The 26,699-nt window shown below is 41.2% G+C and overlaps 1 protein-coding gene across 1 annotated transcript in view; it reads right to left on the reverse strand.

Moving 5' to 3' along the window:
* Positions 1 to 26,699, reverse strand: part of PARN (poly(A)-specific ribonuclease) — a 168,348-nt gene that overhangs the window by 132,151 nt on the left and 9,498 nt on the right. The window contains exons 6-16 of the mRNA XM_079944221.1: positions 26,501 to 26,561; positions 20,686 to 20,851; positions 19,936 to 20,001; positions 18,438 to 18,476; positions 17,017 to 17,059; positions 15,647 to 15,727; positions 12,546 to 12,602; positions 7,849 to 7,926; positions 3,486 to 3,529; positions 1,905 to 1,947; positions 1,103 to 1,178 (exon numbers count right to left, since the gene is read on the reverse strand). Of these exons, the coding sequence (XP_079800347.1) occupies positions 1,103 to 1,178; positions 1,905 to 1,947; positions 3,486 to 3,529; positions 7,849 to 7,926; positions 12,546 to 12,602; positions 15,647 to 15,727; positions 17,017 to 17,059; positions 18,438 to 18,476; positions 19,936 to 20,001; positions 20,686 to 20,851; positions 26,501 to 26,561 (754 nt within the window). The remainder of the gene's footprint in view (positions 1 to 1,102; positions 1,179 to 1,904; positions 1,948 to 3,485; positions 3,530 to 7,848; positions 7,927 to 12,545; positions 12,603 to 15,646; positions 15,728 to 17,016; positions 17,060 to 18,437; positions 18,477 to 19,935; positions 20,002 to 20,685; positions 20,852 to 26,500; positions 26,562 to 26,699) is intronic.

Here is a 26,699-nt window from a genome sequence, read left to right on the forward strand (position 1 = left end):
TTATTTCCTAGAACCATTCTGGAAATGAATATCAAAAAGGTTACAACAGAATCAAAAGCATGAGTGGAAATTAATAATGAAAAGGCTACAATTGTTTTTACGTCAATACAGTGCTCTTTAAGCAAGAATTCTTTAAACTCAGTAAGTATCAAATATTAGACTTTAAGCTTAAAAGAAGTCTTTTAACATGAGACCCAACTAAGTCATAGCTTCTACCCTGCCACCAGCTGAAACACATATTTCCAAAATCAATTATTTCCATTATATAGTTAGAGAAAAGGGTCTAGGCTTTCTCCCCTCCACCAACCCCCCCCCCCCACCCTTTTCTTAATTCCTGTTTTGGACTATTCCAGAAAGGGAAGCAAATAACTGTAGCCTTGGCTGCTTTAGTACCTTCCATTGTCAATTTCTGAACCATCAGTCCTATTATCAAGGTCTCGGGAAGTTTGCAGGCTGCAGCTAAGGGAATGTGAGTTACGGTATCAAACAGCACAACTAGGCTAAGAGGAACCAAGGAAGTAACACCTGGAAGGTTCACCAAATACCTGAGTAGGGGCCATGGCCAGACGTGGCAAAACATCTCCGCCCCCAAGAAACATTCCTCCCTTTTTGGTTTTCCTCACTGCTGCTGTTGGGTGCCTAAGCCACCTCTGAAGGAGGAAGGGCTGGGGCCCCTCCTTCCTCATCTGTAAACCCAATTCTTGGGCTTTCCTGACACAGAAAGCATATTTTCACTCTAGCCCATGCAGTTAATCACCAACTTTGTCTCCTCTGAAACAAAGCACCATAAAAAAGAAAGACACTTCAAGTTTAGGGAGAATTCCAAGAATTAGGATATAAAAAGGCCCTGAAGCTTCCATTGCTAAACTTCTCAATGAACAGGCGACCCAATCCTACTCACATAAAACAGATGTAGAATTAGAAGACCACCTTTACTCAGAAAACAGTAATTCAACCCAGGGCATGAGCAAGTTAATTTAGCCAAAATCTACAAATGTACAATATACGTAGTTTCTAGAACAGTTCCACCTTTCTTCTACGATAGACATCCGTAATTATCACCAAGTGTTTGGGGCTTTTCAAGATCATTTTATATTCTTACCAACTTTAGGAGGGTTGAAAGGTGTCTCTTTTAACCGCTTTTCCAATTCCGCAAGGGATGTGTTGTTAATGATATCCTGCAAACCAGTAAGCAGAGAATGATGAGCCTTCATCATCTCAGTGCAACATACATTAAAGAGATTCATTGAGTGTCAGGAAAAAAACAAAAACAAAAACAAAAACATCTAGTACTGCCCCCTTGTGTTCTTTAAAGAAACACAGGAGTTTTGTGTTTCTTTAACACGTTTTTTTCAATGTGAAAGAGAAACGGCAAATTTAATTTCCACCATATGGAAAGTACAGCCGTATGAAAGGTTTTTACAGATGTGTTAGACATCTACAGACCTTTGGGCAGAAAGCTATACTGTTCTGGCATTCATTTCACTCAGCCATATAAAGTCACTTCAGAAAGTAGCAACTGATTATACTTTTACCTGAATTCTCTTGATTAGAATATATATCCAAAATATGTAAAATAAGGAAAAGAAATGAAGCAGTGTGTGCATGTGTAACCTATTCAAAAATACATTACATAATATTAAAAATTTACATTCAGAAAGAATAAAGGAGAAAAAACCCCCAAAATTCTACCAAAGACAACTAACTGCTATTCACATTTTGATATATTTATTTCTAGTCTGTTTCCGATTTCTTTTTTCCTTTTTTGTTCCTTTCTTTCTTTTCTTTTTTTTTTCGGGGGGGGGGTTTGAAAATGACATTTCAATAGACCAGAATTCCAAAGCTCTTAGCAGTAATTCAGAAAATTTCAAACTATAGCTTGAAAGTTCAGATTTTAAAAATACCTTAAAAGGTTGTGTGCTGGCCATCAATTTTGTATCCAAGAGTCTAAAAGCAAAAGAATTTTAATAAGGTAAACAAAATGTATAGCAATGTTCAAAATGTATTTTACTCAAATGAAAGTCTTAAAAGTGGACAGAGGAATTAAGCACATCAGCCATTCCAACCTAGTGCTGGCATCTCTGCTACATTAGATGAGGACTCAGTCCCCTCATCCAGGGACTTCATCAAGAGACTGTGGGAAAGTCCACACCCAGAGTACAAGTTCTAGATTTGCTGAGAGGGCATGGGCTACATTGACCTCAAGGGTAAGTTAAATATCCTCATATGTTTTTACATGGATCAACTACTGTTGCAGGTCTAACACTCTCAAGCTGTTACCATCTCCTACCACTACCCAGATTTGTACGACATAATTTCTTGGAGGGTCAAAGTTTGCATTTGGCAGTTTCATACTATTGTTGTTATTTCTTACTATTCTGCTTCAGACACTGGAATACTAAAAAAAAAGAAAGAGACACTAATATGAAAACTGTTTGTTCTCACATAAATGTGAGCACCGCAGATAACAGGACAGAAATAGCCTGGCTGAAACAGCAACTGTCCACCAGCCCTCTTCAGACAGGTCCTCAGACGCAGACCCTTGCTCTGCGGACTTCATGTGGCTGACGTGGACCTATCAGAACCGTGGACATTATCAGATTAAGGCACTGACTTAAAGTTGAGAAAAAGAAACTCTCTAGGCAGACAGTTCTTGACTGACTACAGAATACTCTCAACTGGATGTATTCAACTCTGTCCAACTATATATTCAACTGTCTCCAATAGTCAACTGAATACCCTAGACTGGACACTTCACCGTGACAAGGTTCACCCGACATATAAGAAAGACAAGAGCCAACTCAAGAAGACCTCACCAGTTCCTCAGATAGAGGCAGGTGGGATGAGAAAAAAGCAGCTGCTGCCCATTTTCACCCTCAGGTTGTTTCTGATTTTTAATTTTTAACAACAAAATCAATCATCAATTGTAAAAGCAAACCATCACAAAGGTAGAGCTGTTAAGCCATTTCCCAGCTTATGTGAATGGGACTGTCATCATGACCTAATGGTTTTAATAAATCACTGAATACCTGTTTGTATTATGGACGCCCTGATGACTGTTTTAAATGAAAGACAGGGGCTTCCCTGGTGGCGCAGTGGTTAAGAATCCGCCTGCCAATGCAGGGGACACAGTTCAAGCCCTGGTCCGGGAAGATCCCACATGCCGCAGAGCAACTAAGCCCATGCACCACAACTACTGAGCCTGCGCTCTAGAGCCCATGAGCCACAACTACTGAAGCCCACATGCCACAACTACTGAAGCCTGCATGCCTAGAGCCCGTGCTCCGCAACAAGAGAAGCCACAACAATGAGAAGCCCGCGCACCGCAAGGAAGAGTAGCCCCCGCTTGCCACAACTAGAGAAAGTCTGCGTGCAGCAATGAAGACCCAACGCAGCCAAAAATAAATAAATAAAATAAATAAATTATTAAAAAATAATAATAATAAAAAAAATAAATGAAAGACAAATCCTCAAAGAAAGCTTACCTGGGGAAGACACATGTTGTCATCTCCTTAAACTCATTTAAGTCCTAAAAAAAAGAGGATGACCTGTTATGATTTTACTCATACACTCACAATATTTAAAACATAAATATTTAAAGTCCCATAGCTCTCTTCTCAAACAGTGATACCTCAAACAGGCCCTTTATGCTAAACTGTCAGGCCCATATCTCATTAATAATTACTTTCTAAAAATCTTGTCAATCTCCTCACTGACTGGGAATCATATGACCTGATATTAAACTTCTGCATAACCAAAATAGACAAATATGAACATTTTACGGCTGAAATAGGAGGGGAAAAAGGTTTCTATTATATGTAGAAAACTGTCAGTAATAGCTCTATTACACAACTCATCATAATAGTGAGACTAGTAGAGTTATTTAAATAACATGGTTCACAATATCCTGTGATAACCCATAATGGAAAAGAATATGAAAAGGAATATATATACGTATAACCAAGTCACTTTGCTGTACAGCAGAAATTAACACACATTGTAAATCAACTATACTTCATTAAAAAAATTTTTAAAATAAAATAAAGCAGTTCATGCAGGAAATAGACATATTGTAAATTAGGTTACACTTTTAATGGAAACACCATTGAAATACTGGTTAAAATGGCCACTAAAACACAGACTTTCCAATACACATGATTCTTGTTTAACTACTCAGAAAACTGCTTAAGTGGCACCAATAGCAAGTGCCTAAATTAGACAATTCATTTCCCAAGTTTATTTGCTCAGGAAGTCTAGAGCTGAAATGAGATTGCTCTCATTTTGAATTAACTCATTTACATACATAATTGCCACACTGTACTGCGCAGTCATACTCCTGACCCTTTGTAACTATACTTCTCTTCAGTGTTATTCATGCTTCATAGGCAACTGCCATTTCCCATTAGCTTTTCAAGCCTGTAAATACAGACTATTTAGCTAGCTTGAAATATTTACCAGCTTTTCAATGGCTATCATTAAATTAATGAACAATACATGAATAAGTGGTTTCAATGCTAAGTCACACAAAAATGCAATAGACTGTAACCTCTCAATACCATTACAAAGCCTCACAAGCAAAAAAAAAATAGAATTATGGCAACTTCCACGGCCAGCATACAGTAGAGTTCTAAACCAGTGCCTTCTAAAAGGTCATGCTGAATGAAATACCAAGAAGACTTTTAAAAGGAGATTCTCCCCTAAAAGGCTGTCCCCAAATATGGATTCTTTAGTATACTTTTAAATGCAACATTTGACAACAGCATATGTAAAAGTTCTACCATTTTAAATAGGTCTTGCTCTTTATTGTCATCGCTTCTTCTAAAGGTAGATGGAAGAAAATCATTTTCTCCTTCCAACAATGACAGAACACAAAGAAGTTAAATAACATACTCAGGTCACCTGAGTAATAAAGCAAGGGATGAAACTGCTTATCCTAACCCACCTCCTACTTTGCAACAAATCATATGCTCTTTCTAGTAGAATTTGATTCAAAACTAGTTACATTCAAGATAACATTTATTAAGTGCTTACATACTAAGTGCTATGCTAGGCATTTAGACACGGATAATAAAAAAATTATATTCCTTGTCCAGGACTTCCCTGGTGGTGCAGTGGTTAAGAATCTGCCTGCCAATGCAGGCGACATGGGTTCAATCACTGGTCTGGGAAGATCCCACATGCCACAGAGCAACAAAGTCCATGTGTCACAACTACTGAGCCTGCGCTCTAGAGCCCGCGATCCATAACTACTCAGCCCGAGTGCCACAACTACTGAAGCCCACACGCCTAGAGCACATGCTGTGCAACAAGAGAAGCCACCGCAATGAGAATCCCGTGCACCGCAATGAAGAGTAGCCCCTGCTTACCACAACTAAAGAAATCCCATGCACAGCAACAAAGACCCAATGCAGCCAAAAAGTAAGAAAAATAAAATTTAAAAAAAAATAAAGGTTATATTCCTTGTCCAAGGAGCGAATCACCTAGAAGGAAAAGGGGAGTAAGTTGTAAAGATAAAATTTATGCAACAAAAGAGGTACACAAACAAAAAGAAGTTTCTCTGAACTTCTGTGGGAGTTCAGAGAAAGGAAAGATCACTTCTTGGGCAAGGCAGCAGGCAGGGAAAACTTCACAGAAGAGGCGTAAGCTGGACCTTGGTAAGACAGGTAAAGCCATATATAGCAAACATTGAGAAAAGCTAGAGAAAATTCAACTTGGAGGAAATTATATACCCAAACCAAAGACACTTTCCAGGGGAAAAAATGAGCCAATCTTGCTGAGAATAAGGATGGTAACGAGAATGAGCCAATCTTGCTGAGAATAAGGATGGTAACGAGTGACTAAATTACACAAGAAGGCTGGGCCAGATCACAGAAAGCTTGATATGCCAGGCTAAAAAGAATCAACTGTGTAGAAAAACAAAGAATGTGGGATTAATTCAGAATTTTGAGCAGGGTTAGTGATGTGAACAGAGCCATACATCAGGAGATTATAAAACTGACACAGTCGGAAGATTCGCATTTGTTAAATCAATATTTAATGCATCTTACATGCCAAGCTCTGTTTGGTGTTCAAAACACCTATAAACAGTATTAAATACTTTCCTCTTTCCTTACAGATACCTTCACTGCTTTAAAGGTCAAAAAGTCGTGAGAGAGACTGCTACCATTCGGCCAATAAGCAGTGAATGATCTGAAACTAACATTAGCTCTTTAGATGTACACAATGCAAATTAACACCCATCATGTTTGTTTTGAGACTCACAACTATGATGTCTTTGAGTCCCAGAGGGCGATACAGTTGTTATGAAAAGCAGGGACAAGCTGAAGGTTGCAGAAATAGGACAAGGGAAGCAACAGACCCGCTGTATTCAGAGCTGTGCTGTGTTGGACTTTTCCAAAGAAAAGTAATCAAGATGCTGATGGAACGATGTCTCGTAAGAAATATAAAGTAACTGAGGCTTTGCAGATGTATAAAAGGCACTGAACTCTAAAGCAGGTATCATCCAATCCAGAAGTCATAAAAGATTAATCTGGTGGTAGCTTAAAGCAGAGGTTGGAAAACCATGGCCTGCAGGCCAAATCTGGCCCATCACCTATTTTTTAAATAAAATTTTACTGGGACAAAGCCACACCCATTTGTTTATGCACTGCATTCTATGGCAGTTTTCAGGCTACAATGGCACTGTTGAGAGTCCTGACAAAGACTGTCCAGCCTGGAAAGCCCCGAATATTTTCCTATCTGACCCTTTATAGAAAAAGTTTGCCAACCTCTGGTTTAAAGGATGGGATGAAGGTTAAAGCGAGACAGAGAATCCTGCCTGGATTATTTTTGCTAATTCCAGATGAGAAATAAGGCTACTTGCTACTTGAAATGAAAATAATCCAGATGTGAGAGACAGCCCGGAGACAAAATTGCCAGTATTTTGTAACTGGCCAAATCTGGGGCACAGAAGAAGGGTCAAAACCGATGTTAAAAATAGTATTGGTGACTGGGCATCATTTATAGTAAAGAAATCAGGAGAAAGAACTGGATTGGAGACTAAAGGAAAGAAAGGTTGTGTTAAGTTACACATCTTGTTTGCAACATGTGAATTTTAAACACCTCTCATTCTGAAGGCTATCCAGGTAGACACATGTGGGGTCCAGCATGAATTACGACCCAGATCTGAGGAGAGATCCCAGCTGGAGAAAAAGATGTGGGTGTCTTCAGCTGAAGTCCTGGAAGTGGGTGAGATGACTAAAGGACAGAAACTATGGAGAGAAAATACAGGAGAGGAGAGGACAGAGTGACGAGGGGCAAACGAGACGAGGCCACGGGCAGTCAAGGAGCAGAAGAGGAGGAGATAGAAGAGAAGCTCTTTTCCCAAAGCTCATGCTTTGGTGCACTGAGATGGCCTGGCTCCAAGAGTAAAAAAAAAAAAAAACACCGAGGTCAACAGAGAACCTAAGGGAAGCAGCCTCAAAAGAGGTAAGCAAGACTTTTGCACAACCTGATCCAGTCTAGATGACCTCTAGCACCACCCCACCTTCAACGGCCCTGCTATTTCTCCTGTTAGCAATACCAAACTAGAAGACCACACCTGCGGCCCAGGAAACCCCCGCCCAGCACTAACTGAGCAAACCACTGGCGCCACGACAAAACAAATGTTTAACCGTGCTCCGGCAATGGCAGATGACCAAAGATTCCTTAAAATGGCTTGTAGGTATGTATCTCCAAAAATGTACAACCAAGCTCAGGAGACTGTCCCTCTGGGAGCATGCTGCAGACAAGGAAATGGCACCCAGCAGAGAACATTTTCTCAGTAATAAAGACTCAAGAATTTTTAAAACAGGCTGACAAGTCACTTACCGAGGGCAGAGGGCAGTAGAACTGATGAACCGTGTGCATGACATCCAAGAGCATATTGTGTCCAATGACAAGTTTCCCCTAAAAAAAGTCAAGATTAGGAAAAGACTTCTTGGTACAAAATTATATCAGGACTTGAGAGTGAAATGTATGGTTCAGTTCCATAAGGATTTTGTACTAAACTTACTTTTTGACACTAAGGGAAAAAAAATGTATAAAGATATGCAAATAAAGAAATTTGGGCTGACTTCATTCCTCTTCTGGTGTTCAATCCAAAATGCAAAGTAAAACTCCAAATGACTTTGATTTCATTGATTTTTTTTCTCTGGTTTTTATTCATCTTGCCACCCACAAGAATCAGTAGTAAAATTTTTACTGAAGAGCTCAAGAAAGTAACTGAAAATGCTAGGTACCTTGAACTGTCGAATAATTTGTCAACAAACTCCAAATATCTATTTTCGGAGTGTATTCTTTAAAACAACTCACTTATTTCCAAAAGATATATTCATAACAATGCTAAAAGGTAAAAATAACTAATTTCTAATTTTATTAAGTAGAATGAGTTTTCGTTTCCTTCATTATCTATGTCAAAATTCATGGGGCTCGTTCTGAAATATTTCCAATGAAATTCACTGCTTTTCAACCAGTAAGGTATAATATATGTGCAATAAATTGGTCCATTTTGATAAAAATTAAACTACGAAAACGGAATATCAACTTGGATTTAGCTAGCCAGGTGACAGCATTTTTAACATAAAGCATCTGGTCACTACAGTGGAGCTTTTCACTATGTCCCAGTGGCCCTGCAGAGTAACACTCCTTCACTCACAGAGCTAAACATAATTATTTGAAATAATTTTACACAAAATCTCCCAAATCCAAAAGACAAGCTGTCCTTTTGGCTCAGTGTGTGGGCACATTCTGAACACCTATACAATGCTAAAATACCAAATATTAATTAAAACCACAGAGAAGACGTGGAAGGAACCCAAAATGGAATACAAACCTGAAAGATGAGCCTAACTGTATTATAAATGAATCCCTCAACAACACTGAAGGAGGCTGATAAGAACAGAACTATGAAAACAGCATATAATAAGAACTGCATTTCCCAATGCTGGAGAAAAAAATGTACAAATAAGAAAAGAGAGTAGGTTGGAAATAAACCCTGGGCTTCCCTGGCGGCGCAGTGGTTAAGAATCTGCCTGCCAATGCAGGGGACACAGGTTCGAACCCTGGTCGGGGAAGATCCCACATGCCACAGAGCAACTAAGCCCGTGCACCACAACTACTGAGCCTGTGCGCCCACAAGCCACAACTACTGAAGCCCGTGTGCCACAGCTACTGAAGCCTGTGCGCCTAGAGCCTGTGCTCCACAGCAAGAGAAGCCACCACGATGAGAAGCCCAAGCACAGCAACGAAGAGTAGCCCCCGCTCACCGCAGCCGCAACTAGAGAAAGCCCGCGCATAGCAATGAAGACCCAACGCAGCCAAAAATTAGTTAATTAATTAATTTTAAAAAAAAAGAAACCCTGTGGTATTGGACTACAATCTGAGGTCTATCAGTATAAAGGCATTTTTTAATATATATACATATATGTCAGACATGGAAATATCAATGTGTGTATACATGCATGGTTACACACGTGTATCATTCTTAGCTCTGTCCAGTGAGGGGAACTAGAAGCACTAACACCACAGTAGTAGCCCAGGACCAGATCTTGGTTTCGAAACACCATTCTCCAATAAAAGGAACCAGGGCTCCTTGGAGAAGTCATTGATTCTACAGCTGAGGCAGGGAAAATAGAAGATGAGTCTGGAACATCTTGTGATGTCAGAAAGTAAGGACGTGCTCAGAAAAGGGTGGGGGCTTGTTCCAGGGGGAGTCAACCTGAAGAAACTCCAATGGCCAAGGTGGTACCATCTGAGCCCCAAAATAAACAATAAAAAAAGTAGATTAAAATCTGTAGAATGAAATAAATTTCCCTGAGTCCAAAAAAATTTTAAAAAGAATTAACAAATAAACAGGGGAGCAGGGACAGCTCTTCCTTCTAGAAGAATTCCAAGAACGAATGGAGAAAGAAAGAGGGAAACACAGACTCGCCACTAGAAAACCACAGCAATAATGGCTGCAGGCAAGATCCACCGACAAATGCTACGGTTACAGGCAAAAGCTTGAGGAAAAACAGGATTTTCGGGACTTCCCTGGTGGTCTAGTCGTTAAGACTCTGCGCTTCCACCGCAGGGGGCAAGGGTTCGATCCCTGGTCAGGGAACTCTTGCACACCACGTGGTGCGGCCAAAAAAACCCCAAACAAACAAAAAAACACAGGATTTTCCTTGTCTCAATCAAAGTATCTCCCCAAAAATATTTATCAGTCACAAAGGAGGTAACAGTAACTCTACAGTGCACAAATGCAGCAGATATCACCTAAACCAAGTGATTCAGGTCAATATCATGAACCGTCATTTCTGTGGTATTCCTGCCTCAATCAATGTATGTCCTCAATCCAACATGAGAAAAGATCAGACAAATCCAAACTGAGAGACATCTGACAAAATTACAGTCAACACTCTTTAAAAATATCAAGGTTGGGACTTTCCTGGTGATCCAGTGGTTAAGAATCCGCCTTTCAATGCAGGGGAAATGGGTTCGATCCCTGGTCAGGGAACTAAGATCCCACATGCCTGGGACAACTAAGCCTGTGCGCTCTAGAGCCCACGCACCACACCTAGAGAGCCCACGTGCCGCAACTACTAAGCCCATGCGCTCTGGAGCCCATGCACCACATCTACAGAGCAGCCCAAGTGCCGCAAGGAAGAGCCCACATGTCGCAACTAACACCTGACATAGCCAAATAAATAAATAAATATTTTTTTAAATATATCAAGGTTATAAAAGACAAAGAAAATTACAGACTGCAGAAAACTAAGGAGAAATAACAAGTAAATGCAATGTGGGATCCTAGATAGAATTGTGAATAGAAAAAGGACTTAGTGGAAAAGGGTGAAATTCAAATTAGTTCATAATATTGTACCAATGTTAATTTCCTGGTTCTGATAACCGTATATTATGTAAGATAATAACATTGGGGTAGCTAGGTGAGGGATATATGGAAACTCTGCACCAGTTTTGCAACTTTTCTCTGGGTGAAAAATTAATACAAAATTTTTTAAAACAGATTCACTACCAAGAGTGATGGGAAAAGAATTTGATCTGATATAAAGAGAGTGTACTGTTCACTGGCTCTACAGAGTTTAACTATGTTAGTATTTTTAAGGTATGTGACTTTTAAATTTTAAGTCTGGATCACTAATAAATAGGGCTTTTCTCGCAGTATGCTTTGTGACGTGAACTACCAATGGTCAGCAACATACTATGAATCACTCTGCAGAAGAGAGACAACAGAGAGAAAAAATAAACAGAGGCACAGCAGGCTAAGGTATCCAAATTGTTTGTACAAGGCAAACAAACGTCCCAATCTTGGAAAAGCTACCTAAACCCTCACAGTGGCTATAAGAGGGCTCAAAGCCAACTGCCACCCCACATCTCTGTGTTTCACGGACAGCCTCAGTCAAATCAACCACTGCTCTAAAGGTTGCTAAGAGTGTATAATGTAAGCAAACATGACTCCTCTCTGCTTTTCTGGATACCTGTAATCTTAGCCACTTCTCAAGAGACTCACACCTTGGTTTTTCTCCAGGCTCATCCAACTCTCTATTCCGTTCTGATGACGTCACTTACTTGAGCGAAAGAGCTCCAGGTGAGCCAGCCCTCCTCCTTCACAAGGCTCTCTAACTTCTGTTTACTGGCCACAGCCCCCCGCCCCCACGGGGGACAGTGGCTGCCTCTCCTCAGATGCTCTTGTTTGACAAGCCTGCACCTGGTGGTGAGACATTCACGGACTCCTGGAGTCTGGCCGTAAAGCTTCCCTGATGCAGAGTTCAGCGTCTAAGGGACAAGATGACTCCTTCTGCAGGGGAACAACTTCTTCTCCCTAGGCCAGCTACTCAAGTAAAGAAAAGTCTTGGATTCCAGGCAACTTAGCATCCAGGCAAGCAGTCTGACTCGGATGCAAAACTCACAAAACAACCAGCAGCAAGACCCAGTTTAATCTATTCAAGATGTGGGTGCCTCTTTCCTGAAAGGATTTACGAAACAAGGGGAAATGTCTATCCTATCTATTACAGAACCCTCCAGCATATTTACACAAATGGTCAATACATTTTTTTAAATGTATCAAATGTTATTAAGGCTATGAGATATAAGATTCAATCACAGTTATGCAGAGAACTCAATACAATTATTTTTACCCTCTAGCTTCTTCTAATTAAGGAATAAAACGCTTCAAACACTAGATTGTTTCTCACCATATTCTTTAGTTTGTTATTCTGCTTCTTATTGGTTTTAAGAATAATAAATATTAGTTCCATGGAGCCACATAAGGCTGTCACCGTATAATCCTCCCCTGCGTTTTACAAGAAATGCTTTCTAAAAAAATGGTTTGGATATAATACCGCAATTACGATGTCACACTAAGCGCCTTATAACAACATTCTGTCTTTATGAAGTTCTAACTTCTCCCTCCAGACCAGGTAAACAATCTAAACGTGACCAGATGATTAATGTGCAATGATAACTGGGCATTTCACCTTAAATGTTATGTTCATGAAATTAGTTAAAATGTCTGGTTCACTTACCGAATTAGCAATGGCATGAATGACTCTAGAAAACCCCACAGCATCATTCAGTTCTTCCTAATTTAAAAACAAAACAAAAAACCACTATTGACGTATACATATTGCTTATTTGAACGGGTTAAAATCTAGGCAAAAAAAAAAAAAGACTGAAGTTTTATATGGAGTTAGATAGCTTTAGTTTCACATGCTTTGAGCTATCACCCCAAACAACTGCATCTGAAATGACCTATGCACATAACTTTCTTCTGTTTTAAAATGAGCAAAGTGGCAAATTATTCATTAGTTACTAAAATAACAGTGCTAGGGTTTACCCATCACTTCCCATCAACTGTTGAAATTTCCTAGTCTCTCAAGTTGCCTTAGAAACACAAACTTTTAAAAGCTGCCACCTGCTGGCCAAACTCAATACTGAATTCAATTCTGAGGTGACCCACCCAGCAGCTGACTGTCAAATCAAGAATGTTCAGACTGTTTTTTCCTGGTCAAATGCATTTTTATAAAATTTTTATAGCACAACACTGAGACTCATCCCCATTCAGTTTCTTCTCTCCTGTTTTATTCCCAATGCACTTAAATGGGCTCAATTTCTCTCCTATCTTGAAACCCCTTCCTTTAATCTGAGCTCCACGCAACCACTCTCCTTCTTGTCTCTTCACAGCTAAATTCCTTAAAGACTCCTCTCCACTCACTAGGTCCAGTTCAACTCCCAGGGACCCGCAAGCCCCCTGCTCCCCCGCTTCACCCTCACTGAAGTTGCTCACCTCTTTAAACTACTCTCAAGTCTAACAAGCGTTGGCAGGGATGTGGAGAAATTGGAACACTTGTGCCCTGTTGGTGGGAATGTAAAGTGGTGCAGTCACTGTGGAAAAGTGTGGCTCGTCCTCAAAAAATTAGAAACAGAGCTACCATACGAGCCAGCAATCCCACTCCTGGGTATGTGCCCCAAAGAACTGCGAGGACTCAAAGAGATACTTGTACACCCATGTGCAGAGCAGCGTTATTCACAAGAACCAAAAGGTAGAAGCAACACAAGTGTCCAACAGCAGATAAACGGATAAACAAAATGTAGTACATACGATATTATTCAGCCTTTAAAAAGAATGGAAATTCTGTCACATGCTACAACACAGATGAACCTAAATGACATTATGCTAAGTGAACTAAGCCAGTAACAGACAAATACTGTACGATTCCACTTACATGAGGCACCTAGAGCAGTCAAATTGACAGAGACAGAAAGTAGAATGGTGGTTACCAGAGGCTGAGGGATGGGGGAATGGGAAGTTATTGTTTAATGGGTACAGAGTTTCAGTTTTGCAGGATGAAAGGAGTTCTGGAGATGGATGGTGGTGACGGTTGCACAACAGTGTGAATATATTTTACAGTACAAAACTGTACAGTTTAAAATGGTTAAGATGGTAAAGTTTATGTTATACATTTTACCAGAATTAAAATTATTTTAACTTTTTAAAGAATGTTCTTTAAAAAAGAAGAAAAAAACCTACTCCCAAGGCTAAACCCAATGGCTATGTCTCAGTCCTCATTCTACTTCTCAAGAGCATCAGACCCTGTCAACATCCCCTTCTTCAAACACTCTTCCCCTTGGCTGCGGTGTCACAATAACCTCAGGCACATTTTTGCACTTCTGCCCATCACTCAGATGCTGGTGGTCCTCAGGATCCGACCCTGGGCCCTCTGCTCCTTCCTCATGCATATGATAGGTGCTCTCATCCTGTCCCGGTCTCTCTGCCAACAACAACAAAGTCCAGCCCTCACCCCTCTCCTGCACTCCAGCACGACAATCTGCTGACAGGACACCAATGCTCAGATGCCCCCAAAACATCGAAAACCTCATCTGCTCAAAAGCAGAATGTAACACCTTTGTCCACCGTAGGGGTACAGCCCTACCACGGTATCCTGGTGACCTTGCACATATCCAGATAGTCCACGCAGGCAAAGGCTTGAGATGTAACTAATGTGCATCTGGATGGAACACCCCAGGAGAGGATGGGAGGCCACCTCCCTCTCTCGCCTGGGAGGCTGTCATGAGACAGTTTCTCACTGCTGCCCAGGTTCTGATGAGGCCTGGGGCTTCCTGCCCCACTGCCTTTTCAGAATAGAGCTACAGAGTATGAAAGCACTTAGCCACAGTCTAGAGTTGGCTGCTCGGCGATGGGGCATCCACAGCTCACTCTGCAGTCACCTGGCCCCTTTTGTTTCAGTGTTGTCTTTTTGGTTTGTGGGACAAGCACCACGTGTAGCTGTCACCTTCTCTAAATCATAAACTGTCTAAATCTAACAGAGGCTTGCTGTGTCTTTCCTGGTTGCATTAGTCTGATGTGGCCCTGCTTTATGCATGGGTGAGCTGGACGTCCACCCTCGCCCAAACCCACTCCTGGCCTCCTCCACCTGCGCTCCCCCACCAACACCACTCCGCCACCCCATCTAAGTGGACTGATGTCAGCCTACCCAGCTGCCCAACTTCCCGGCCTGAGCATCTTCTTTCTTCTGCCTTCGTCTTTCACCACCCACATCCAATCACAAATTCCTGACGCTACCTTCTAAAGATGGCCAGATTCCACCTAAACTGCTACTAACTTTCCTGTTCCAGGGCACCGACATCTCTTAGCTGGTTACTCCGCAGGTGAACTGGTCTCCCTGTCTCCAGACTTACTCGAATCCATTCTCCAGAGGACAACCAGGGCGAGGTTCCAACGATGCAAATATGACCGTGCATCCTAATCTGTCAAATCATATCATCTAAACTTTGTTTTAGGAAAACTAGTAACTGTGCCTGAAGTTAGACACAGCAAGATTAGTTAATGGGCTGTGAAGCTCAGTGACACACAATTTAAATGATAACCACTAATTCCTTCTCCAAGACTGCTTCATGGAAGTGAAGACTGGTCAACCATGATGCCAGCCTCACTTTGTTGGCTGCATCTAATTACTTAACCTTAGGTTCCCCTCATTCTCTTCCAGGTTTTGCTACCAATTCGATTCTTCTCTAGTAGAAAAATATTCATTAAATTGAATCTATCACAGGATCTACAACTCTGTAGCCATTTCTCACCCAAAGGAAATGAACATAATCCAATCACCTGTTCCTTAGCGTGTTTCTGCTGCTCTCTTCTTTTACGTTCTTCTTCATCTACTTTGCTGATAACAATATAGCGCTCTTTCTAAAAGACATAAAGCAGATATACAATTTTCTGGAAGCTACCTGACCCCTACCCCCCAAAATTCAGATTCTGCTACCAGTAAAAGTACAGTTTTTCTCACTGCACAGTCATTCATGGGCTAAACACACTGAAAGTATTTTGAAATGCCACCAAAAGTTGAGTTGATGCTTTACAAACCAAAACTCCACCTCTGTGTTTCCATGACATTTTCCCATGGTTTATTAATCACCCAAAAGACAATTATAAATATCAACAGACAGTGAGAATAAGACACTCCATAATGAACACTAAGATGCTGCATTTGAACATGAATTTCTAAATAGTTGTTTTTAAGATAATTTCTATATAATCTATAAAAAATGTTGAATCACTATGTTGTACACCTGAAACTGTAATATTGTAAGTTAACCACACCTCGATAAAAAAATTTCTACATTTCATTAACATAAGAAAAAAATCCTGGGGAATTCCCTGGTGGTCCAGTGGTTAGGCTTCCAGGCTCTCACTGCCAAGGGCCCGGGTTCAATCCCTGGTCGGGAAACTAAAATCCCACAAGCCGTGTGGTATGGCCAAAAAAAGGGAAAAAAAAAAAATCCTGGATTTTCTGGTAACTTGTCAGATAACTAGTACCTTCTTTCTCACATACTGCATTTTGTATCAATCAAATATACTACAAAACCTCCTGTGTCAAAGTTTGAGATTTTTCTTCTAGCAAGACTTAATTTACTTAATCTCTTATTTAGTTAGACATCTGACTTAACAACAAGAACTAAATTCTAAAATTCTGTAGAAGGAACGCACTATTAGCTCACCATCAGCCCACCTTTACCCATCACAGTTCTATCACTGCACCCTAGGAGTACATGATGATAGCTATGTTTATGCCCCAGATTCTAAAATTTAATTTTACTGGGCCACATAACAGGAAGCAATTATTACATGGATACCATGTATATCAGCTTTCTGTGAGGATTAAGAACATGTACTAACATTTGCATACTTTCAAGTTTACAAAGCATGTTCACTTCCATCTACCCACTTGATAATTATTTTTTAAAAAGCTGTGAGATAGGTATAGCTCATTACCATGCTCATGCCCAATGCACAAATGAGGAAAACGAGGCTGGCAGAGGGGAAATGACTTGCCCAGTGTCACCCAGTTCATATGTAGCAGAGCCAAGGAGTGAACTCTGACTTTCAACTGCTCGATTTGATTGCATTTTGCATTTGCATACTGTTGCATAGGTTTCATGCGTTTGATGTTGGCCCTGGATAATTCTTGAGGTTACCTTTTCAGTTTCTAAAGTCTCAACATGAATGCCTTTGGGATACCTAAAGAAAAGAAAGAAAACATGACGTCAGTAGATGAGACAACAGCTAAAACCCTGCGTATTTTAAAAACAACTACATAGCCATAATTTCATTACTTAAGTTTTATTAAGTATGAAATAAATACCGCTACTAGGAAGACTTTAGAGTAATTTCAGCTACTAAATGTTTCCCTCTCTCTCCTCTTAAAACACAGAAATGTGGGCTTCCCTGGTAGCGCAGTGGTTGAGAGTCTGCCTGCCGATGCAGGGGATATGGGTTCATGCCCCAGTCTGGGAAGATCCCACATGCCACGGAGCGGCTGGGCCGTGAGCCATGGCCGCTGAGCCTGCGCGTCCGGAGCCTGTGCTCCGCAATGGGAGAGGCCACAACAGTGAGAGGCCCGCGTACCGCAAAAAAAAAAAAAAACACACAGGAATGTAACTGATTTCAAATTAATATTTTTAGGACTTAGGCATCTTCTGAAATGTCAGGCATCCCGTAATACAGTCAACTCATTACTACACTGTCAAATCTTGCTTCTAAATATCACAATGTTTACTTCCTAAGAAAAATTCTGAAGGTCTCTTTGGATGATCTGGGGCATGCACAGGGGAGATGTGAGATGAGTAACTCTGCTGTAATCCGGCACAGTAGTTTCATCTGCCCAGGAGAGGAATCTGGAACTCGGGTGGAGTACGTGGCAAGGATAACGTGAGAGGAAAGGAGCCTGGTCAAACAACAATGGCCCTTTTCCTGTTTTGGTCAAAGTAAATTCCCAGTATACATGCCACTGGCAGACTCTAACGAAAGAACAAGAACCCCAAACAAAGTCAAGTGCAAACATCCATCTGTCTAATCCTGATACTCAATTTTTGAGTTAGAGATCCACTTGAAAATATAATTAAACCAATAGAAACACCGCCAGAAAAATACACACACACAATTTTGGATATTGTTTCAGGGGATTCATAGGCCTCCTGAAACCTACCCATGGCCTAACCCCTGTTTTAGAAAAAGCATTCACCTGAGTATTTCCCAGGTCTTAAAACCAAATCTTTACCATATATTGATACCTTCAAAGAACAAAAACACTACACATCCAGAAGTTAATGGACAGGCCAAAGTGACAGTTAAAAGAAAATTGTAAAGGCTTTGCAACATCTACTAAGAAGGAATAACAAGGAAATAAATTAAGTGGGTATGAAATAAATTAAGTGGGTATTCAACTTAAGAAATTAGGGGAAAACAATAACAAAATAAAGCACTGCCCAAGAACATGGTATGGTCAAATCACCAAGAACTGCAGAATATCAAAAATGAAATAAGAGCTAAAAAATTACATTTAGTTTTTAAATTCTGGGTCCCTCACAGAGCTCTCGTGTATAATATAAACACTTACTTCCAGCTCAAAGTCTGATAAATTAGTTTTCTTTGGAACCTATAAAAACAAATGAAAAGGTATTAATTTTGGCTCATTAAAGGAAAATTCAAACTGACCAAGCACTGGTTGGGAAAGACATTTAATTTTTTTTTTTTTTTTAGAAGATGGATTGGGGATTTCCCTGGTGGTGCAGTGGATGGGAAACTGCCTGCCAGTGTAGGGGACATGGGTTCAATCCCTGGTCCAGGAAGATCTCACATGCCACAGAGTAACTAGCCTGTGCGCCACAACTACTGAGCCTGTGCACCACAACTACTGAAGCCTGCGCTCCTAGAGCCCATGCTCTGCAACAAGAGAAGCCCACGCACTGCAACAAAGAGTAGCCCCCGCTTACCGCAACTAGAGAAAGCCCACGTACAGCAACAAAGACCCAATGCAGCCAAAAATACATAAAATTTAAAATAATAATGATAATAATAATGGATAGAATAAATAAAGATGGATTGAATTTTTTTTATTTCATATTGGAGTATAGTTGATTAACAATGCTGAGTTGGTTTCAGGTGTAGAGCAAAGTGATTGAGTTATTCATATACATGTATTTATTCTTTTTCAAATTGGGAAAAATATTTAATTTTTAAAGGAGACTTCATCAGAAGCGACAGGTAATGTGCAAACAAGAGCAGACAGGATGTTTGAGGTGGGAGGATTCCTCACCACTTTTCTTCATCAAAATGCTCTTTATTATTATTATTATTATACTGCCTTTATAGAAGAGGCAGAAGTTCTTGTCTAACCAAAGTATTACTTCCTGTGGCTGTATGAAGAGTTTTAAGTAGACAGATGTATTAAAACACTTCTGTGAAGCTAGTCACAAAGTAAAAGGAAGGAAAGCAGGCTGTTTCAGTCACTGACTCTACGAGACTGATGTTTTTTACTGCAGAGAGAAATTAAAAGGACAGGAGTAGGGCTGCCCTGGTGGCACAGTGGCTGAGAGTCCACCTGCCGATGCAGGGGACACGGGTTCATGCCCCGGTCTGGGAAGATCCCACATGCCGCGGAGCGGCTGGGCCCGTGAGCCATGGCCGCTGAGCCTGCGCGTCCGGAGCCTGTGCTCCGCAACAGGAATGGCCACAGCAGTGAGAGGCCCACATACCGCAAAAAAAAAAAAAAAAAGGGACAGGAGTAGCCTGACAGTAAATTCTGCTCTTCTGAAGCCTTTATGTATGAAGCGCAAGTCGAGGCTACAATAATGATGCCACTCTTGAGCATGACTTAAAGCAAAGGTGCACAACAGTTTTCTCCCCTCCAGGATGGAACAAAGCATTCATTCAGTGTCTCTATATACCATGGTCCCAATTCTGTTAATGCTAAAGTTAGTGCTGAAATATTGGGAACATACCTATAATAAAAAGACTATTTATGAAAGCATTTTTAAGCAACCAAATGGAGCACATGCCAGAAATCATCTACCTTTCCAAAAAAAGTACACATGAAAATATTTAGGGCAACTGACCCAGTACATGGCTCTAAATCCAAGTTCTTGTTTTCTTCACTTTGTAATAAATCTTCTATTTTCTCTCTGAGGAATTAGAATAAAAACATGACCATCAGCATCATTAAGGAATGAAGTTGTCAACCAGCAGAATCATCACACTCAAAAGCAATCCAAATACAAGAACATACGACACTGTAATTTTACCAAATCATGTTATAACTTTTTAGTTCAGTAAGGCTTAAAGAAAAATACTTTATTTTGGCATTTGTTGCTGTTATTAATGAGTTCTCAACAACTTCTCCAGGATTCAGCAATACAAATGATTTGCATTTTTACTTTGCTAGGAAAACAGTTATACTGACAGCTAAACAGAGCAAAACCAGATGCTCCTCCGAGGGCACGTTTGCTTGTCAGAAACTTCACTGCAAGAGAAAAAAACATGGATGTGTTGCAAATATCTGGATGGGCCTCTGCTTTCATGGGGACTGGACGGTGGCTGTCAGGCCCGTGGTCCACGCAGGTCTGACCACTTGGCCAAGATAGTCTCTTGCCTGGCGACACATGGGAAGTCTAAGTACAGTACACAGAACTCGATTTACAGTTGACAGCTGTGACACAAACTCAGATACACCACAGTTAAATCCTGCCCCTCAGACATCACACCTCTGTGTGCACTGTGCACGTGAAGCACGAGCCTGAGATACAGACGTCAGCCCTGCTCCAAGACACGTGACTCAACGCACGTTTGGTTTCAGTTTAGGAACTTACACCACTTGGTCAATAAACTTCTTCTGATCCTCAGGAATCGTCACGGGACATTTTGAAGTGTTAGGAGACGCGTACGACAAAGCGCCTGCACCGTTGGACTGTAAACGTTTTTCATCATACTGCTCTCTTAACTGTCTTTCTTCTTCCTGGTTTAAGTATGGAATTCCTGAACAGAATTTTTAAAACAATGCATTAGCAGAAGTAACCATTTATCATAAAAATTTTGTAACAAACCAAGGCGTCTAAAAGACTCAGGAAAGACCATATTTAACTACAGCTCAAAAAAAATCAATGGAAAAAACAAATGATTTTGAAATGTGTTTGTCTATTCATTCACTCCATTCGCTCGTTCATTCATTCTCCTTTCAACAAACTGTGATTTGGCTCTTACGCTGTGCCAGGCACTGTATCAGGCACTAATGAGCTAACAGTGAACAAGGTAGACTTGTCCTGCTCTGTAGTGAAGCGAATGACCTTAGGTTGACCAGAGAAGGCCACCAGGAGGGAGGACCTCAGGGTAAGAATGAATCAGACATGAAGGATCTGGGGGAAGAGTATTTCAGGCAGGGAACAAGCATAAATGCCCAGAGGATGGAAAAGGCTTGGACTGTTCCAGAAACAGCAAGGAAGCATAAGCAGGAGAATGGCGTAATGTCAGGTTGGAGAGGATGGGGCAAGATTACATAGCCCCTTACAGGCCACGTAAGAATTTACTTTATTCTACGAGCAATGGGATATCATCAGGTTTTAAGCAAGACAATCACATTATCTGCTCCATGTTTTTAAAAGATCATCTGGACTCCTGTGAGAGTGGAAGTAGGGAGGTCAGATGGAAGGAACTGTCCACTGCAGATGTCCAGGCCAGAGACAACCGCTTAGATCAGAGGTCAGCACACTTTTCCTTAAAGGGACAAACAGTAGATGTTTTAGGCTTGAGGGCCATACAGGGATCTCTGTTGCAACTACTTAACTCTGACCTTTGTAACATGAAAACAGCCACACAATGGGTAAATGAATGGGTATGGCTGTGTCCCAGTAAAGCTTTATTTATAAAATAGGCAGAAAGTCATAGTTTATGACCTTGGCCTAATCTACAGAGATGGAAAGAATGATTCTAGAGATAGGAGAGCTAGAACTTGCCAACATACTTGGGTGAGGGAGAAAGGGAAGGGCAAAATAAAAAACGACATCTAACTATTACGTTTAAGCAGTTGGGACAACAGTAGGACCACTTACTGAAGTGGGGAAAACAAGGCAATGAATAGACTTGGGGCCCAAGAGGTGAAAATCAAAAGCTACCTCCTGGATATAATAAATCATCTAGGGATGTATATATAAATGAAGAGGTGCAGATATAAGCCTAAAGCTCCAGAGAATGGTGTTGAGATATAAATGTAGGTGTCATCAGGACGTGGGGGGGCATTAAAAGCCATGTGACACTTAAAAAACTTTATAGAAAGAATGATGGAATTAGAAAATCATCACTCGTCAGCAATAATAATTGTTTCAAGCAAGAATTATCAATGGATGCTAAAACTAATTGGTGAAAAAGTGATCCACATTAAAAACACCAACAGCTGCACAACAATATTAGTGTACTTCATACTTTACATACTACAAAAAAAAAAGTTATCGTCGGTAATGCGGCTAATTGATGTCATATGCCTCCTGATATGATGCACTGAGCAGCACAGACATTCACATGTGCAGTATCCCTGCCCGAGATGAACAGATGCATTTGGACTTGTCTGAGGAAACATCAAAAAAATCCAAATCGAGGGGCATTCTACAAAATAACTGGCCTCCACTATGCAAAAACGTCAAGGTACTAAAATCGCAGACTGAGAAACTGTTCTGGATTTTAAAAGAGCAAAGAGATATGACAGTTCAAAGGCAACGTGTGGTCCTGGATTGAATCTGGACAAGGGGAAATTATTTTTCCTCTTTTGCTATAAGTAGCAAAACTTATATTAGGTTTGCAAATGAGGTAACAGTACTGTAGCAATGTCAATTTCCTAATTTGGATTACTGGGCTATATAAGAGCTCTTGTTTTTAGGAAAATTCACACTGAAGTAGTTAGGAATAAAGGAGCATCATGGGTGCAACTTATTCTAAAATGGTTCAGGAAAAAAATTATATATACACATATATAATGAGAGAAAGGACAACAAAGCAAACATTATAATGCTAACACCTGGGAAATCAGAGGGAAGGTATCAGGAATTCTTTGCGGTATTCTGGCAACATTTATATAAGTCTGAAATTATTTCGAAATGAGAATTTAATAATAAAAAATAAATAAAACCATGGAATATATGAGACCAACTAGGAAAAGTAATATTTAGAAGCTGGCGAGACGAGAATGAGCCAATCAGGACGCGGGGGAGTCCAGAGGGAGGTGGGACGAAAACCAGGAGAATGAGTGTCTGAAAGCCAGAGGACAGAGTCTAGGGAAGGAGGGAGCAATCGACTGGGTCAAATTCCTCCAAAGGTGGAACAAGATGAGGACAAAGAAGGATCTATGGGGTCTGAGATCATGGCAGGCACGGGGGACCAGCAGTGTCCTTGGAGGGGTGCAGATGGTGGGCCAGCTGGGGGTGGGTGAAGAAAAAAACTAGAGGGGAAGAGGAAGGAACAGTGAGAACACACATCTCATTCAAGATGCTTTCCTCTGAGTGGGAGGATCACAGGCCAGAAGTAGAAAGGGGATGTGGAATCAAGTGAGGGGGGGATGGTTTTGCTTTGGTTGGAGTTATTTCAAGACAGAGATGTTCCTGCAGGCCTGCTTAATCTTCACAGGCCACCAACTCCTTCGGTGGTCGGGTGAAATCTACAGACCCTTCCCCAGAATAATGTTTTCAAATGCATAAAATAAAATATGCAAGATTGTAAAGAAAGGTAATTATATTGAAATAGTTACCAAAAATTCTTTTTTTAATCTGTGATATATTAATACGGGATAATAATACAGGAAATCAGCTTCCTGGTCAACACATTAAATAACAAGACCTAATGGCAGGTGACATAACTATGATAATTTCAAAGTACTGATGAAGGTAAACAATATTCAAGATATCTGTCACAACTGAAATGCCATTTGAAGATACCTGGGATTTCACTGAGGACAACCTCCCAGCTCCTCTAACACTGCTGGGTTGTTGCCGACATTCCTAACAGAAGAAACAAACAAATTCAGTTCAAGGTTAGAGAAAATATAGATTTGAATTCCACAATGCCCTCCCCAAGTTCACAGACTTCTGAATTCTATCTATGGCAGGAAGGCGGCCATGGCCTAGATTAAGAAGCTCTGCACTTTCACAAAGCATGTTTACAAAGGTTGATGGAATGATCAGCAGAGACGGGAAAATATCCAGGAGAGAGAAGGGCAAACTGGAAGAGCCAGTGCCTGACTAGGAGGCAGGTACTAGCCTCTGGCCGGTGCAGGGACTCCTCTTCTCTGTAAGGAGAGAAACGAAAAGGCTGAGCCCAGGTTCGGGGGAGACCTGTGGGTCTGGTGGTGAGAACACGAAGTGGCTCTTCCCTGATGGCTTCTATTATCATTGAGAGGCATGGTCATCAACTGAGTGCGACAGACATCACAGAGAGTTGGAAAGGGAATTTCTAAGTCAGAAAAGTAGGATTTTTGAGCACGACTGAGTCCTTTCTTGAAGCTTGTGGTCATGAATTTAAAGTGACAAATTAGCTCAGGTGTGTCACATTTGCCTGCAATATTCAGATGCTCAGAAATAGAGGAGGTGGATGATAAGATCCAACCAGGGCTGGGACTTGGCTAGACCAGGGCAATAGAGGGAAAGAGGAGCAAGGGCTGGAAGAAAGGATAATGATGGACCAGGTGGACAAGGAGAGAAGTCAAGACAGGAGAGTGGAAGGTAACCGATAGTGAAAAAGCAATGGAGGTCAACTGATGGCTGAAATGAGGTACCCAAGTAAGTGGAAGAGAAAGACAAGAGAAATGATGGAGATGGGCACAGTTATTGCTAATAAGACCCATGATGCTACCAAGGGAGTGCAGGGCTAAGGGGAGGCAGAAGCGAGGACTGCTGACCGCCTGGCCAAGAAACAGACAAGACAGAGCATTTGCTGGCTGTCCTTGTGGATGCTGGAGTCACCCAGAAGGAGGAGAGAGGTAGGAGTGGAGAGAAAGACGATGAGCCGTCTCCAGGGCTGCTGGTGAAGGCCACGCCCAGGAAGTCAGCAGAAAGAGGGATGGCAGAGCTGGTGACGCAGCCCTGGGAAGAAGCATGGCTCCTGAGAAGAGGGAACTCAAGTGGATTGAAGGTGGCATGCCTACCACTGCCTGGCTGCAGATACAGAGACAGAGCTGAAACCACCTGTGCTTGGGAGGGCTGCAGGGGGAACGGTAAGAGGAGTCACCTGGTTCCACTTCAGACAAGGAAGTCAAAGGCACTAACAAGAAGACTGCCAGGAGAAAAGGGCCTGGCATTTGCGAACCCTGAGTGGCAAGATTTGATAAGAAAAGAGAAGTGAAGGTCTAGGTCAGAATTACAGAGCATCTACAACAGCACGGGGTTAGAGTCTCGGTAATAACAGTTGGCCTGGGAGCCCTGATGCAGCTCTGACTAAAATATTACAAGGTCTGACTACAAAACTAGAGAGTGAGGCATCCTCCAATTTAGCTGTTTCTCTCCTTTTATGAAAATAAAACCATCAGGCTGGAAATTACACACTTATATGAGTCTGGGTAAAGTAGTTCCTTCAAAAGATTTCTGCAACTATTCCATTATAGGGCTCTAACTACATTTGGAACTTGTGTTTTATAATGGCTTTCAGAGTCAAGTATGAGCCAAAGCAAATAAATTGTTTTATTATACCCAAACTGTGTTACCCAGCTGGTTCATCCACCATGTTAAGCAGTTTGGATTCCAAATTTCTTTTAGTATTTCCAAAAATCAAAATCATCACTAGACATGAAGACGCAGCACCACTAAAGCAATTTAAAAAACAACATGACATGGGTGCTAAAGGCCCTGCAAGGATATCATGCTCAGGGGAAGAGACTTTAGCCGAAGTCTTTGTTCTAGAACCTTTGCTGAGAAAAATCTCCTTTCTTACCTCACTCAATAATACATTCCCCATGGGAATGAATACAATTTACAAGAATAATTAAGTGAAAAGTACCTATTGACCTTAGAGCAGCAGGCACTTAATACTGCTGAGAAAACCAGAGGCTTTCCCCAATACTTTTCGGGAAACAAATGAATGGAGGAAGGAAAACCACTCTGGTGTGGTCTAACGTCCGGTGTTCATTCATCAAATATTTAACTGTCACCTCCCTGATATGGAAGAGGAATCGTGCTCCGCTCTGGGGATAAGGAAGGGACATAGTCCCTCCCTCCAGGCCGCTTGCCAGCCTATCATGCCAGCAAGTTAGCCATCAGGATTGTGCAGACTATGTAGACATTCTTCCTCCAAAGACCATCTCTGTATTACTGGAATATGGCTGCTTTTTAAAATGCTACATCGTAGCACTTGTACCACTGAAAGGAAACAGGGATGCAGTCCCCCCAGGTGGTCTGCCAGGAAACCAAGTCACACCAGCGACAGAAAAGCTCCACTCAGTGAGACCAGGAGCTTGAGGGGCCTCATTAGAGCTAAATGAAGTAGCTGCTCCTCTCCTGTTCAGGCCTTAAAAAAAGGGCACAATAAAAACTCCATGGCTGCACACGATGGACTGGGAATCCGAGATCCTGTCTCGGACAGCAGGCACAAAAAGAGAATTCTCAACTAAATCCAGATTTACAAGCTCTAAAGAGAGTTCACACATAGTCTTACCGTTGCGAAAAACTTTATTAAAATCAAATCCTTGGCTTGCTAGAAAGTCAATGCTTGAGCTCTGAAACAAGAGTAAACAGAACATGCGTTTCGGTGATGTTCGTGGCAGGTGTATGAATAGAAGCAGAGAAAGAACTCAGGCAAGTAAACAAAGGCAACCAGGCAAGAAGGCAGCACGCTAAAGGTCAGAGGACAAGGC

Source organism: Stenella coeruleoalba (assembly GCF_951394435.1).
Source record: "Stenella coeruleoalba genome assembly, chromosome: 15".
Classification (NCBI taxonomy): Eukaryota; Metazoa; Chordata; class Mammalia; order Artiodactyla; family Delphinidae; genus Stenella; species Stenella coeruleoalba.